This window comes from Temnothorax longispinosus, chromosome 11, assembly GCF_030848805.1.
Source record: "Temnothorax longispinosus isolate EJ_2023e chromosome 11, Tlon_JGU_v1, whole genome shotgun sequence".
NCBI classification, from domain to species: domain Eukaryota; kingdom Metazoa; phylum Arthropoda; class Insecta; order Hymenoptera; family Formicidae; genus Temnothorax; species Temnothorax longispinosus.
In genome coordinates, this window is record NC_092368.1 from 17,934,983 (window position 1) to 17,951,681 (window position 16,699).

The 16,699-nt window shown below is 37.2% G+C and overlaps 2 protein-coding genes across 5 annotated transcripts in view; one reads left to right on the plus strand and one right to left on the minus strand.

Moving 5' to 3' along the window:
* Positions 1–12,703, plus strand: part of Rho-5 (rhomboid-5) — a 93,100-nt gene extending 80,397 nt beyond the window's left edge. For 2 of the 4 annotated variants that reach the window (XM_071794011.1, XM_071794010.1), the window contains exons 10-19: positions 3,214–3,524; positions 3,708–3,794; positions 4,265–4,459; positions 5,327–5,510; positions 5,920–6,156; positions 6,266–6,292; positions 6,717–6,907; positions 7,085–7,381; positions 7,647–7,800; positions 8,188–12,703. In XM_071794011.1, the coding sequence (XP_071650112.1) occupies positions 3,214–3,524; positions 3,708–3,794; positions 4,265–4,459; positions 5,327–5,510; positions 5,920–6,156; positions 6,266–6,292; positions 6,717–6,907; positions 7,085–7,381; positions 7,647–7,800; positions 8,188–8,622 (2,118 nt within the window). In that variant the 3' untranslated portion in view covers positions 8,623–12,703. The remainder of the gene's footprint in view (positions 1–3,213; positions 3,525–3,707; positions 3,795–4,264; positions 4,460–5,326; positions 5,511–5,919; positions 6,157–6,265; positions 6,293–6,716; positions 6,908–7,084; positions 7,382–7,646; positions 7,801–8,187) is intronic. The other 2 variants (XM_071794012.1, XM_071794013.1) reach the window with 2 other exon arrangements.
* A 2,037-nt stretch (positions 12,704–14,740) lies between these two features.
* On the minus strand, positions 14,741–16,562 carry LOC139822368 (dynein light chain Tctex-type 5-like). Its single transcript, XM_071794016.1, has 3 exons — positions 15,757–16,562; positions 15,329–15,522; positions 14,741–15,052 (listed from the first exon to the last, which is right to left on the minus strand). The coding sequence occupies exons 1-3, from the start codon at positions 15,877–15,879 to the stop codon at positions 14,887–14,889; spliced, it is 483 nt and encodes a 160-aa protein (XP_071650117.1). The 5' UTR covers positions 15,880–16,562; the 3' UTR covers positions 14,741–14,886.
* Between the last annotated feature and the right edge of the window lie 137 nt (positions 16,563–16,699).

Consider the following 16,699-nt stretch of genomic DNA (forward strand, 5'->3'; position numbering starts at 1 on the left):
CCACCATTCTCTTAATCCGTGAAATTTTTATTATTCGATAATAATCAAATGTAAAGTCTTTTATAATATTCTGCGAATTGGAGATTTTACACGTACCTAAAATTAATCTTCAGTGTCCAAAAACATATTAACGTATGTTCCAAAAATATAACAATAAATATTTGCCGTAAATAAAAAATATTGTCAAAATTTATTTGATTTAATACCATTGTACAATATAAATAATGTAATATAAAATAGCGTTCTGCAAAATTAGCGCATGAGATAATTTTCATAGAGCGTAAATATCTATCCTTCCGAGCGCGTCCGTTATCCAACTATAATAAAACCGATTAACAAAATAACAAAGAAAATATTTAAAAATTTAATTTTTTTAATGTCTTATCATATTGCAGGCATGAAAAGTGAACTTTTATATTTTTCAATATCTTTTATAGTTTCTACGATATTAACAGAAATATGGAAAGTCAGATGTCAGATTCTTTGAAAGAGGGTTTTTACCTTTAGAATCGTTTATCACAAACAGAAACGTGCTGTGTAATTAGATTTATATAAATTTTATTTCTTCAAAATTTTATATTTTTAGGAATTTTCGAAATGCTGGGACTTTCCTTGTCCACAGTGGATATACTTTTAAAGAAAACATTGAGAGATATACAAGTATCGATGTCCTTTCAGTAAATTTCAGCATTAGGCCTGGCGGAAACGAAACGCGGGGTGTCGATATACCAACTGAAGCCATTTCGAAGTTGCAACTGCGCGGTCGCATCCGCCAACGCGGACGTAGTCGTTAATGCCGGATTATGCAGATCTGCGTTTAATTATATGCTCGCAAAATGATGGATTTTCCAGTGAATGCTCATTATGCGTGTGCCATCATCGTTGATCGATATTAATGGCGAGCCAATAATGTAATCTAATCATGACGATGGATACGAATTAATTGGGTCTCGAATTATTGCCGATCGTTATCGTCGAATCGGATCCTTTAAATGGTAATTTCTTCAGTTTTTTTTTTCAACGACTATCAATGACAACTTCGCAGTCGTGTCATTTCATTCGAGATTTAATTTAACTGTATTCAATAGAAAGTTTTTTTTTTCAATTTCATGTAATTGGATCTACTATAGTATCGTATTGACACTTTAGGCGGGGGAGGGGGAGGATTGCAACTAAAAACAGAAATAAAGTCTAGTTTTAATTAAAATATGATGAATTTCATCCTTTTTATGAAGAATGAGCAAAGGAAGAATGCTATAAAATTAAGATATGCGTTAAATTTGTCTTTAATCTAATGGAATGCCAATATAAATATCATATATTTTTATTTGTCAAAGAATGTACATCGCAAATTGAGATATTTAACATGAGCCAGGAATGCGAGCGCGAGATATATGTTTTCTCTTGATATAATGGCGAGCCCGTTAAAGCGGAAAAATTCCCGGAAGCGGGACTACGCCTCTGTGAAATCCGACGGAATTTAATTTCGTGCACGGCTTGCGGGAATTAACATTCACTCCTGTTATAGCTTCGTATCGAGCCCCGCCGATCGGATTTTGTACTGTCGCGACACTCGGTTCTCGGCTGTTAATCGTCGTCCACGCGCAATTGAACGGCGTATTTTGAAAAATGCGCCAGGCCGTTCTGGAAAATTGAAAGTCCTCGATCTTTCATTATCGCTTTGAGATAGGATCGATTAAAAAAAATTATAAAAAGGTCCCGCAGTAATCTGAAATATTCCGTCTCGTTGTCCAGTTTCTTTGAACATTTCGGAATATTCTTAAAATTTCTATTTACAGAATATGTTATATATAATACATTGCAATTATATAATTTATTAAAACGTAAAAAATTACGACAAATCGTTACGTTTTCGGGAAGATTTCAAGGGGGGGTCGGTTTTGTTGATGAAATTTTATCGGTTTACTCTGCGACACCGTGTATATACGCGCAGATTCGCTTGACAAAGACATCGTCTCGTTAGTCGGAGGACATGGCCGAAACAATATCGGCGGAAGTTGCGAACTTAAACTGCCGTTTAATGCTGCTAGTTTTACGAAGTTTCGAAGGGATGACGGCAAATGCATGGTCAGACACGCGGCGGCTGCCGACTGGTTTGCACTTACTACTGACCGGCAGTAGTAGGTGCCAGCGAGTGGACGACCGATCGGACGGCGCGGCGCGGCGCAGCGGCCGCGCGTGAGAGAGTGTGCTTTCGACAGCTCTGACAGTTTATTAGCGGTATCGGGACTGTAACTGGGGATGTAGCGCAGTTAGCGATTGCCGCGAAACTTTGGACATCGATTTGTAACGCTTTTGCTTTTCCAAACGTTCTCGTAAGACAGCTCGCGTGCCCCGATCTCCTTGTTAAATCTTTCAACGTTCGAGAAAACAGACTTGTTAATTATGAAATTGGGATAGCGGAGATCGTTTCTTTAGTGTCGGATACACTGTTAAATTCTTAGTGTCGAATTATACACGGAGATAATTTTCTCTTAAAATTTACCCTAAAATCATGATAGTTGTGGGACAACATGTACTACCAAGAATTTTATGCGATCTATTCTGATTAATATCTACCATAATAAAAAATATTAATATCTATTACATTAAAATATAAAATATGTTTGATTAATTTTACTAAAATATATCTAGAAAATTTCAATAATTTTTCAAAATTTACCAATCTGCTTGGCAATTTTTATCACGTTGTTTGTAAAATGTTTTTTGTATATTTTAAAAATTCCTTGGTTGCCAAGTTGTCCTAAATTTGTAGTGAATTTAAGGGTATAACAAAAAATTCTCTCCGTGTATACGCAATTTGAATTATTTTTAACCATTCTTGTAAGTCGCCACTATTCTTACTCTCGATACGTCGTTAATTTAACTAAATCAAATCAATGAAGTTAAAATAATACCGTTTTGTGTTAAAATAATAAATTTTGACACACATGGTGGTTAAAAACAATTTAATATTTAATAACAGTGTAGAGGCGCCCGAGTTTTGTCGATCGAATTTATCTTTTCCTATTTTCTTGTTATTGCTTATATCTCATCTTTAGAAACTATTTAGTCTTTATTCGCGAAAAACTTTTTATATAAATAAAAAGCATATGAAAATCGGTATATATGTACTTTTGGCGAAGGTATTCAATTTTCAGGAATACAAATATCGTGATCCTATTTAATGGAAGCACCATTGTGTGTTGACAGTCGTTGACAAGGCAGCGTCCTCGCGAGCGCTCGCAATCACGTCCGGAGTCGCGCAGCTTCCCGCCGAGCACGATCGCGTACCTGTCGAGGACAGACCCCGACAGCGGCCAGGACGAGGACGAGGCCTTCTTTGAGAGGCCCCCGCCGCCACCGCCGCCCCTTCCGCTCCCACCGTCATCTCAGCAGTCGCAGACGCAAATCGATCAGGCCTCCAGCGGACTGGTCAAGGACGAAGAGGTCGGCGCTAAGAAAACAGATGTTCTCGACTCTACGCAGGATCGCGAGGGGATCAGTACCGAGGAGTTAGTTGGGTAGGTTTTGTAGAATTAGGGATTTCGGGGATATATTTAAAATAATTACAAAGAAACGTCGTAATTTTAAAATTCTTCTACCCTTTTGCAAGTTTTTGGGGTGAAAAATCAGAGTCGTTTAGATGTACATATGTTTTTCTTTAATCTTCGGACAGCGAGACATTGGGTGCTCTTTCCCTGCAGGTTCGCACAGCAAAAGGATGACAGGACGACGATCGACGGACAAGTCAGACGACCCCGTTCGATCCCGAGGGACCATTATATTTCCAGGTGAGAATTCTAATTCCCAATTAAGCTCTTCCTAATAGGTCAAATATCACAGTCCTAATTTAAAGTGTTGAGCCATCAACCTATAAAGCTAATAAATAGCGTTTTATGTTAATGATTTAAAAAATAATTCAAATACCATATTTTTTAATGATTAATTTAATAAATCGGAAATAATGGTCTCCCATAAATGTCTTGACTCATCTCGCGGAGATGAATCAAGGATCAATTGCATGTGAATTAAATGAAAAACAAGATCCTTGCGTATTATCAAGCTTCGAACTTAATTTATAAAAGCTCCTTTGCTTTTGAATTCTCGCAATCCAAGAGCCATTGCGCCATTTGTAAATTGCAAGGACCACATACGACTTAGATGATCGTAAGAACCTGTTTTGTATACTCGGATAAAAGCAAAGTGGACTTATCGTTGATCGACAAACGCGCAAACATGTACAACGAGAAAGAAATTACAGAAAAACAAGTTGGAGCAGGTCGAAGTACGACGCGCCTCCGGCGGAGGGTACGAGGGTGCCGCAAGAGGAAGGGGTGACTCTCCGCAGCCGGGAGATTGCCGGGACCACGAGGATCTCCCGTGGCACGATCGATCGTGTATTCGACAACAGCAATCGGCGGCGATACGGGATGGGCATTGTCGGTCGTTTCTTCGGGTACATTATTCATATTTTATTCCTTGTTACATTCCTGCGAGAGCTAGACTGTCTTAATTGAAAATCAATTAACTGTCTGTATAAGATGATTCGCCTTCAGCGAAAGACAGTTGAAGTTCGTGTAATTTTTATAAGGTATATTTTAGACGGAATATTAAAAATGAACTTATCAATCTACCGTACAGTTTTCCTCTAAAATAAATTTAATGTTGTTATGATAATTTTTACATATATTATACATATAGTTAATATATTTTTAAATATATACATATATTATTTCGTACAATACTATATTAATATTGTCCCAGCGCCAGAAATGATTAGTTGAATCGATGGCGACTAATTATTTCTGGCTGGAATATTCGAGGTAAAATTTATTATCGGAACATATCGCGTATTGCGGGTATTATTATTATAGAGAAAACGGTTTGTCTATTGACAAAATCGAGATTATAGCAAACAAAAGGGAATATTTAAAGTGAATTTTATTAATTACACACCTTTTCCTTTGAATTAAATTAAATGGCATTATTATACTTTTTACATAATGCCTGTTATACGTGTAATTCGTATATTTTTGTTATATATCTACGTGTACAATTTTTTATAATTATTTCACACAATATTATATTAATACTATTCCTGTCAGAAATAATTAATTGAATCGACGTCGACTAATCATTACTGGCTAGGATATATTTGCAATATTATCAGAACATATATGTCGCGTATTGCGGGTACCATTATTATAGAATAGTATAGAAAGCATTTTGTCTATTGACAAAATCGAGATTAGAGCAAACGAAACGTACTAAAGGGAACGAGATCTCGGTGATGTATTAAAGTTTTTTTTCCTCGTTATTCCAGGCGATCTTTTCGGAAAAGCGTCGCGCACAAACCGGACATAAAGAAGCAGTTGGACAATTTCGAGGATCACCGGCCGTATTTCACGTACTGGATCACTACTGTGCAAGTATTGATTCTGATAATATCGCTGGCCTGTTACGGATTCGGTCCTGTCGGGATGGATCTCAAGCATCGATCGGGATTGGTGAGCAAATAGAAATTCGCTATCTGTCGGCTACAGTTATTTACGACGGTCGGTCACTTCTTAGAAACTTCGCTTGGCATTTCGTCAATCTTATTGGAAAACTAATCTCGTTGAGAATAAATTCAAACGCTTTATGCGCAGAAGATAAAACTTTCCTTATTTTAGCTAGGTATGCTGAATTAAAGCAAATTGTGTTGAGTCCACTCAATCCTTGTTTGGAGCAATAAGAAGTGAATGATCACTTTAAGCTACAACGATACTTTTAGTCTTTGTTTCCTTTTAAATATGTACTGAAATTTACGCTTGTTTAAAATATTTCGAGCTTTGTTTAAATGCTAGACGCTGGTTTTTTTCTTTTTTAATGAAAAATGTAAGGACGATTGGAAAAATTGGATTGAATTGTGCCCAGGTTCTCGTAACGAGTCTGTCGTTGCAACAAGTCGACTACCAGGAACCGGCAAACTTTTGGCTGGGCCCTAGGGCTGCAGATTTGATCCACCTCGGCGCCAAGTTCGCGCCGTGTATGCGCCGGGACATCAAGATCCTGAAGGAGATCGACGTGTGGCGGGAAAGAGAACGGGATACTGCCTGTTGCATCAGGAATGACGATTCCGGCTGCGTTCAGTCCAGCAAAGCAGACTGTTCCGTAAGTTTCCCCGATATTATTTCGAGATAACACTTTGTAACATACCGTTGGCTCTTCACGGACGTGTATGTTTGTGATAATAAAATTTTCTTCCATGCGCGCCCAACAGGTCCGGGGATTGAGATCCACTGCTATGGTAAATTATCGTTAATTTTTACTTCGATTCTTTAGCCCCCGAAAAAGCACTTAGCGAAAAGAAGGAAAGAGAATATATGTTTTCAATTTATTGCACATTGTCAGCGCTCGTCACAATTTTTCATTATTTGATTTGAAACTTTTCTGACATAAACACAAATGCTTTCTCTTTTTATTAGTCAACGTACGAATTTAATTTGTCCCCATTTTTAATGAAACAGAAAAGTTTTAAGGTGTTAGTTTTTGCTACATAATTTATTTTGCTAATAAATTACGCACCACGACTTCTGTTATTAATTTAATTACGTGTTAATTTATGCATGTTTTGATGCAGGAGATTGGGAAATATCCAATGATATTTTAAAGTCTCAAAAATCAATCCTCGCTGACAACGAAATCAATTACGATTGTGTTGAATCTCGCAGAATACAATATCGACCTGGAAGAAATGGGGACCCGGAGACAGCGGGCCCGGCGGTCGCATCAGTGGGTCAGTTTGCGGACTGGACCCAAAGTTCTGCGACGCCCCGGCGAGTATCGCACCTTACGAATGGCCAGACGACATCACCAAGTGGCCGATCTGTCGGAAAACCAATCCCTTTAGCCAACGTTTCAGGTGAGTTCTACCCCGTAATTTTATTCACGATTTCTTTAAAGGGCAAATAACAGAATACCCCTACGCGAAAAAGCAGAGCTATTTGCGGAAATGAGCTTGTGAAAATAAAATTGTAATTCACGAGGAGATTAAAATGGTTATAAAAAAGAAATACATCGAAATATTGATTCTTGACAGTAAAAACGGGGGTCAACGGGGCAACGCCAACTTTCCCATCGGCCGCTACAAGGATAAGATGGCGGAGCACATGGTGTGCGAGGTGATCGGCCATCCGTGTTGCATCGGGATTCACGGGATGTGTCGGATCACCACGAAGGAGTACTGCGATTTCGTCCATGGTTATTTTCACGAGGAGGCATCCCTGTGCTCCCAGGTGGAGTGTTTGCACGACGTCTGCGGGATGATACCGTTCCTGCATCCGGAATGGCCGGACCAGTTCTATAGACTTTTCACCACCATCTTTCTTCATGCCGGGTAATAGCTCACGACAAACAAAAGATCGATTTTTTCATCTTATTAAAAAGAAATATTTTTTTGAAGACAGTTTATTTATTTCAATAAATGGATCCCAATAAACAAAATCAATTTGCCGTTAAATGTAATAAAAAAAAACAAGGCTATTTATTTATTTTTATTGAAACTTAATAAAATAAAAAGCCAATCGATTAGTTTGAGTAAATTAATTTCAAAGAAATAAACTTGTGATTTATATGTTTATTCCAATAAATCGATTTTTCAGAATCATCCACTTGATAATTACGTTGCTGATCCAATATTTTCTGATGAGAGATTTGGAAAAACTGGCAGGCTCGTTGCGCATCGCTTTAATCTACTTTATTGGGGCTCTTGCTGGGAATTTGGCCAGCGCAATCTTTGTACCTTATAGAGCAGAAGTAAGTACTTAAACCATATACATTGTTTGTTAATAATACTTTAGATATAATTGTGTCAAACTCATCATAAATTATGCTAAACAATAAGATTGGTAAAAAGATGAAATTATTTTGTTCTCTTGTATTTTGTTTATATTAAAAGGAAACTGTTATTTATATTTAGTAATTTATTGATTAAATAATATGTTATCAGTATTTATTGGCTATCAAGATTAATCGAGATTAACAATATTTATAGACAATTGTCTGTCTAATATTGAGATATTGCTAAAAAATCTCATTTCTTTTTTTTTTATTGTACATAAAACAAAAATTCTTTTAATCTATCACGCTCGTTGAAGCTTTTGGATATGTACATCAACAACAATTGTCGCCACTTGATTACAGGTCGGTCCAGCCGGCGCGCATTTCGCTTTGCTTGCCACGCTGGTGGTCGAAGTGCTGCATTGCTGGCCGATGCTGAAGCACCCACGTCGCGCACTGTCCAAGCTGATTCTGATCCTGCTGGGGCTGCTGACGCTAGGTATCCTGCCATGGATAGACAACTACGCGCATCTGTTCGGCTTTATCTTCGGCTTCTTGGCGGCCTACGCGCTGATGCCGTTCATCTCGTTTGGCCATTACGACCGTAGACGGAAGATCCTGCTGATCTGGGTCTGCCTGATCCTGATCGTGGGCCTGTTCGCCCTGCTGCTCGCCCTCTTCTACAACGTACCGGTGTACGAGTGTGAGGTGTGCAAACTGTTCAACTGCGTGCCGTTCACCCGCGACTTTTGCGCCTCCCAGAACATCAATTTCAAGCGAGAGGAGCAAGCGGTATGACACACGGGGCCGCGGTTCACAGTCGAGCGCGAAATTGTTCCGCTCGGCCCCCGACCTCACGCTCCTCATCATCGCGCGCATCACTGCAATACGCCATTACCGTTCGCCGCGCTCGTTCTGACGACGCTCCTCGTCGACTCCCAAAGATGTGTCTGAAGCCGCAAGATCGGTCGGAGCTGAATAAAGGAAAAAGACTTTTTCGCTTGAAGGATAACCATAGCTCGAAAGGCTTAACTGTACGAAGCTGAAGAAAGTTGTCTAAAAACAATCAGAAGGAAGATTTCGCGAATCATTAAAGAAAGACGGAAGATTTCTTAATTTTTTTGACAAAGTTAAACGCAAAATTTTGGAAGAGGTTTAAATATAATGAATTTTTTTGAATTCCTTGGTAGAAGTGAAAGAAAAGATCAATAAATATTTTTCTTCATTCTAGCTGGAAGAAAAACTTGAAAAGGAAGTTGTTTCTTAAGTTAAAAAGAAACTGTGAAAGAAGACCAAAAAATGTTTTTCTTTACTGTAGTCACAGAGAAAAGGGAAGAGATCTCATTACGGAAAAGAAATCTTCAATTTTTTAAAAGGAACTAAAAAGATAGAAGGATAATTTCTTGTCTTTCCGATAAAACTAAAGGAAGAATGAAAATAAGCGTTTCTTTGGCCTTCAATCGACATTTAACGATCTCATCGAGCTTCGAGAACCATCAGATTTGCGTTATTACAGTCGCAAGATTTGCAGAACGCAAACTTTGAAAATAATCTTATTACTTAACGACCGCGCTTCCACGACGACACTATTCGAATCACCGAGCTTCTGAAATTTCGCAAACTGCAAAAGTTCCACCATCAAAGTTTCCGAGTTTTTCGAACTTTGAGAAATCCAACGATCATTTTTCGATCGTGTTCGCGTTATTCGTAAGAGTGATATCACGGTGCGTTCGGGGGACATGGGGGTTGATAGTGCCTGGATCGAGCGGGTGAAGGTGATGGATCCCGACCGACATTTTTTCGCTACTGCCAACGAACGTTAGAGAAGGAACTCGTGTTCGTCGACGCACGACGATGCCTTAACATTATTAAGTCTCAGCGTAGTGAGTGGCTCCCGACGTGAGCTGGCCGGGGCCCAGCGGGCCTTGAGGGAGCCCAAGGACTCTGAATCGCCGAACGGGGTGTAAATAAATGCATCGCGAGACGATGACGGACGGATGCTCCACGGATCATCTCCGGGTCCCCGCGGAGTTCGGCGCGGTTAGCATCCACCGTTTCTCGAGGTGTTAATAGGATTAAACGGAGAGGCGGAGGAGAGCCAGAAATGTAAATAGGATCGAGTCTTGTTACCATTGTAAGGGCGATCTTAGTAAGCTAACTTTAGGGAGAACCTTGAAAGTGCGCACGTCTTTCGTCTCTGCACGATATAGTCCCCCGCACCTCCGACATCCGGAACTATTGTCTGTGATGGCTTGACCTTGGAGATATTTTTCGTAGCACCGCGACGGCCGTAATGACGATGGCCGCGAGCCTTCCTGCAGGGACGATCGGTGGATGTTCGCTATCTGGATACCAGTCGATCGCACGCTCATGCGAAACATCCGCCAGTTTTATGGAACTTGTATGTACACATTACTTTTCTTATCAAAATCACTTCGTGTTGTCTTTAATGTTATTGGAAATACAGACAGACGTTTTAGATAGATGTTTTATAATTTTCGACATAAAATATTATGAGCCATATACCGATACAACAAAATTTTAAAAGATCAAAAGGATCGTTTTGTTTTTACACATATAGATATGTATCGATATTTTAAAGAATTCGATGGGTTTTTATATCAAGTGCTTTTGAATCCAAACAATATATGCAGATTTTACAAATCATAAAATACATAATTTGCTGTTAAATATAATTATTTAAAAAAAAAGATATTATCTGGAATTAATATCAAAACATGACATAAAATTTGTCAAATTTTAATCACTATGTTTTAATTTTAATAATAACATAATTGCTTTTATATAATTATTATTAACAGGATTACACTCTTTGACATAAATATATCTGATTTGTTAATTTCCTGGATAAAATGATTCTGTTAATTTACTGTAATATAATAATGAGATTTTATAATATCAACCAAATGTAATCTTATGCAATGTTTCAACATCGAGATTTATCTCAAAGCGCAATTGTTTTTAAATGTTTTATTGCAATATGCGAGAGACTTTAATATACTTTAAAATAAAACCGAATTTTACATTACGCTTTAATGTCGAATATCACGAAATAGTGTACAACAAAACATGGAGTGTACACGCAATATAGCGAAGAATAATTGCGACGTCCGGTTGGTATCCAGATGATTGACTCCTCATCGAGGATAGGAGGGAAGGGGAGGTCCGAGGCAGAGGAGGCGGAAGGAAAGTGTTAACGATTTAAGGCGAAACGAATCAATTTTTTATAACGACGTGAGAGAGAGAGTGAGAGAAAGAAAGAGAGAGAGAAAGAGAGCGAGAAAAAGGTAAATGAGAGGAAGGCGCGAATATCAGAATTCTTGATCAATTTCCGAAGTCTGTAAATATACATTTTGCGATCGCGTGAGGGAGCGTGAGGGAATAGAAGAGGCGGTGTGGAAGAGACAGATAGGTACGCGAGGCATTCGCGCGAGATGATTTGACGATTTTGTTCAAGGGATTGAAACCGTGTAACCCTTTAACGGGGCGAGGGAGCGAAAAGGGATCGGATGTTACAAGCATTTTCGTAACAATGGGAAGAGTGCCGTTTCTCTATTTCTACGCGTAGCGTAGCGCGGAAAATCGTTTCCGGTTTCAATCCCTATTTTATTCCGTTCATCGCCATGTGTACATATATACGCGCGTGTATTCCATTTTATTGTAGAAATTGTCCCCGATATTAATTTCGCACAGATCTGCGAAATCACGCTTGCAGCTACGACGATTACGATCAGTTCGAGTACTCTACGATTTGTCACTCGGTATTGGTTTAAAATGACAAAAGAATTTCGAGGAAATAGTGTATCGAACGGAAAGATACTAAAATGCAAGAGATGAAAGAACATTTGCTGAGATTGTTAGGAAAGAAAACAATATTTCTCACACACACGTTTACCTTCTTCCACGTAATGTTTCTATACAATATGTGCTAGTTATTTTTAAGTTCTTTCAGCCTCGTAAGCCTTTGTACTTTTTTTTTTTTTCAAAGCAGTTGAAAGGACTGTGCAACATCCGCATTCGCCGGACAATTACATTAGCGTAACACGTATGCGGAATGCAAAACGTAACTTGACGTCATTTGCAGGTGTCATCATACCAGTTATCATGATTGTCATCGCTATTGCTCGCATTTAATCCAAACTATGCATTTGGAAACTTTGTGATATACGACTCGATGATCGCACGAAGGAACGGGGAGAGAATGGGACGGAGAGAAAGTTGTATGTGTGTTCTGTGCGTGTGTATGTGTGTTATACGTGTGCGCGCGCGCGTGCGTGCGTGTGTCGGGGTGGCCCACCACCCTATTAAACTTTTTTTCGGATTATATATATAAATATTATAAATATATAAGCGTATACCGCATACGCGCGAGTTAAGGTGGATCGTCGATGACGAGCAACGTATTGTTATTATTGTAAATGTGTTATATACAGATAATAGCATGCAACAGACACATACACACATACACACGGTATACACAAAAGTACATGGACATGTGAAACAATCGTATATACACGTACACGTACCCACACGATGGAGATAAATAAATTGAGAACTTTCGATAATTCCATACCGATCACGGCGAGGTGGAATGTCTCGCCTTCCCTCGCGGGGGCGAGAGAGGAAAACGGAGGGAAAGAGAGAGAATGAGGGAAGAAAAAGGGTAGTTTCATCCCCGATTATGGTTGTTGTAGGAGCCAAAAATCACGAGCAAATTGCGCGATCGAACCAAACTTTTTACATAATTAATTTTATATATTTTATGGCTGTACGAGACGAGAAAGTTTCGAATGGAATTCATTATATGGGATGTCTCAAGAGTTGCACGATATCTCTATAAATTATAGAAGTCAAAGTTTTTAAGAAAAACGGCATCTTTAAAGAATTTAATAATAATAATTCAATAGAGTCTTAATAATCTTTTAATTATGAGCAAGTAAGAATGGGAATTTTGATAATAGAATCATGTTGCTTTCAACCTTTTTTTTAATTGGATCCTGACTTGGTTCCAAGAAAGTTGGAGATTCAAAAGACATATGGTGATGCCGATGAAAGATTGACCTTTGTATATAATAATAGATAAAATTTTATTTATCCGAGAAAGCAATTGTAAATGTTTGGTATCAAAAAATTGACGAGCTAAAATATTTTTGAAAATAGATTTGTCTCACGTATCTATTCTTTCTATTTAGATCAGACATTCCGTTTTAATTTAAGAAAAATCTCACGCTTGTCTTACATATTGCGATAATTTGCGTAATTATTAAAAAAGACTTTGATATTATTTTCAATATTATCACTTTTTATTACGGAGAAAATGTGTTTCTACATTTATATAACATACTATATATTTATGTATTATATGTGTTTATTATTTTATTTATAATTTATATTTTTTTAATTTGTAAAAAGATAATTATCTTGGTAAAATCCACAGATCCCCGATCGCGCGGTTGACTTGTAATTTTTGCGATGCGGCGAATCACCGCCCTTGTAAATAAACGTATGCGTCAAAAATGGACCAAGGATCTACATAGTGCAGCTCGTGCGTGTAAAATTGATCGGCAGGTAGGATTGTAAGTAAAGTTACAATTAATCCTAATTATTACGGAGGAAACACCGCGAAAGGTAGGCGAATTCGGAGGGGGAATTCACGGATATTCTCTTCTGCGAAATGAGAATCTTGGTTTTCGAAGTCAAGAAATCGGCTAAAAATCAGAGAGATCGCTTTTGCGTAAACATTTTTCGCCGTTCCGTTGGAGTTGACTAACGTAACATTTTTTTGTGGCAGTAATTTTTTACCGTTTCGTATTCTGTATTTCGATTTACGGGACAACGGTTGGTCTGGTACTGTCCATTTCGAGAATTGGGGCTGTTTTTTCGTGCGGTGCTTTTGTTATTAAAGCGATGCAGCCATTCAGTTTAAGTGCAGTCGGTTGAAATGAAAAAATGCCTTCGAATTCCTTCTATTTTCGTGAATATTTCCATGAATACAGACGGCGAAAGCAATGCAAATTACGAGATTATAATTGAGAGTACGAAACAAACTTCATAATTTTAGAATGTTTACAAAATTGTGAGGAAACTCGTGTTTTGGCACACGTGTGAAGCACAAGAAGTTTCGCGTTGTACGTTCGTGTTGAACTGTAATTTCGGAAATTGACGATTCGATTGCGCAGAGTGAACTTTTTTGTCGGTCTTTCTCTCAAAATTAGCTTAATTTTCGCGGTGTAAATCATACGGGGCGTCGGCGCGGCGGCGCTGGCTTGTAATTAATTAATTAAGGCTCTCGCGCCTCTTTTATATAAATATTATACATATATATATGTATATTATATACGACTTAAAAAAAAAAGAACATTCCACCACGGCCGCGCGGTATTATTTTTCTGTATCCCTGTATCTATAAAAGCGCGATATAAGTATTAAGAAACGGACTTTAAGGGAATATACGACTGTATTAATTAAAGATTGATCAACTTATTATTATTATTAATTCACCACCATTATCATCATTATTATGGTTGCCACTGTTAATATCATTACAAATAATTATCTTGCTCGGTTTCTCATCTATAATCATCGGTGCCCTTCGATTATTATTAATAATCATAACATTACATTGTACTTGTCGCTGTTATATACATACACATATAAATATATAAATATATAAATATATATAAATATATAAATATATATATACGAATGATATATATATTAATTTAATAACAATAAAGAAAAACGTGAAACACACGTGATCTGATTTGTGTGTGTGCGTGTGTGTGTGCGTGGATCAATGATCTTTTCTTCAAGCATAACATTGACGAACATTCGATTGAGTTTAAATATTGTGAGAGAGTACAGTACATTTTTCCATTAATCCGTTTTTGATTAATTTTATCTATACTCTTTCTTTTATTCTAAAACTTTGTCTAAAAAAACGCTCTTTATTTCTGTTTAATTCAGAATTAAATTGTGTGCCAGGGCTTGGTTGCTGATCATCGTCACAAAATTCCTTCGTCAATTTTTTTAAATACTCGTTCATTCGTAATAAGTTCCCACGACGAGGCCCGTCGCGACAAATTCCGCAGTCTCGACCACATGGGTGGAGCACGCGTCTCTCTGAACGTCCCATAATTTGCCAAAATCCATCCGTACGCTTTGTCCTAACTTTTGGACGATCGACATGATGACCACAACTTTGTATCTGAAAGCAGCGATAAGTTGCTCGGATAAAAAGTGTATTCTTTACTAGCGACGTGAAAAAATAAACATTTTATACTTCTTACTCTTCACACACTTATAAAATTAAAATACGTTATTAGACGGTCAAAATATATAATTACTAATTATTCTAAATCTATTTAATTCAAGGTTGCATCAGATAAATTATTTAATTAAATTTACACATTGGAAAATACATTTATGTAAGTGTTCAAGATGATTACTATACGTGATTTGGCGTAATTATCGATATTATTACCGATCATAGTACTTCCTGAAAATTTTGTCGCGCACTTCTTCCGACATTCTCTGGCAGATTTGCATGCAAACCTGAGGTTGATATTTTAAGCCGACTAAATAATCCCGCATTACGTCGATCAAGATTATATCAACAATCTCGCACTTGAAGGGCTTGTAAGCCTCCAGACGGTAAGTATTTTGATACCTCGGGATCTGGAAGATAATTTTCATTGACGTCGATTTAAGTTATCACATATATTATGTAATCCATTCTACCTCTGTAATTAATAAAGTCATTTTAAATAAACTATGAGCATATATCGCGTTCACATCTTCCCTGCATTATTTTTATTTCAAGAATCATTTTTGGGGTTATAAATATTTTAAGTTACTGTGCAAAATTTCTTTTATTTTGCCGAATTTTGGATAATTTTTTAATTGAAATACCTTGAAGCCACCTTTGTCTATGCGAAAGAGCATGCTCGACTTTGGAATTCCAACAAGGGACGGACTGCTGACATAGGTTCTGGAGCGAACGGCTCTACCGATTACGGACCACGCTCTCGACATGGATCGTTGTGCTGGTAATTATTAATATATTCAATATTATTTAAATTATTAATATATCCAATTATTGCTGTTATTTGTATCAAATCAGTTATTATAATAATAATTATTAACGCATATTGTGTAACAAGACTCCGTCTTAATCTCTTAAAGCCATTAGTGATTAAAACTTACACGTGCCCATGCTTGTTGAAGATCGTTTTATATAAATGTGTAAAATGATTGATAAAAATTATCTTAAAAATCGTGTATATTGTATATCAAACAGCGATTAATATATGACTTCCAAAAATTCCATTTAGTTTTCAACTTCAACCCCCTTGAAATTGCCGCATTTATTCTTCCTATCGTCGTCCAATAATTTCTCTATTGGCATGTCTTTTCATAAAATTACATAATAACAGAGAAGTTAGTCAAAAGTGTATTTATTCTTCCTTATTCCCAGCACATAAAAGTTGTTACACATACCAGTTATTTTGCAGTTCATTCTTATATGTTAAATTTTGAAGAATCCAAATTCAAAAACAAGAATGATCGACGTAAAAGAAATAACATCCTAAATTTTTAATCTAAAAATAAATAGCAGTTAATTCACAATTAATTGGAAATGGAGTCAATTTAAACGTGTATATATATATATCGAATAAAATACCGAAATTATAATCAAAATAAGTCGAGGGAAGATATCAGCGGAATAGAAATTATGTGAAAGTAGGAAAGGAATGGATATGTTTTCCTAATGGATTGCATAAGAAAATTCAATTTACGCCGTAGTCGGGCGACGCATATGTGCATTTGATATATATATTGCATGAGCATAGGG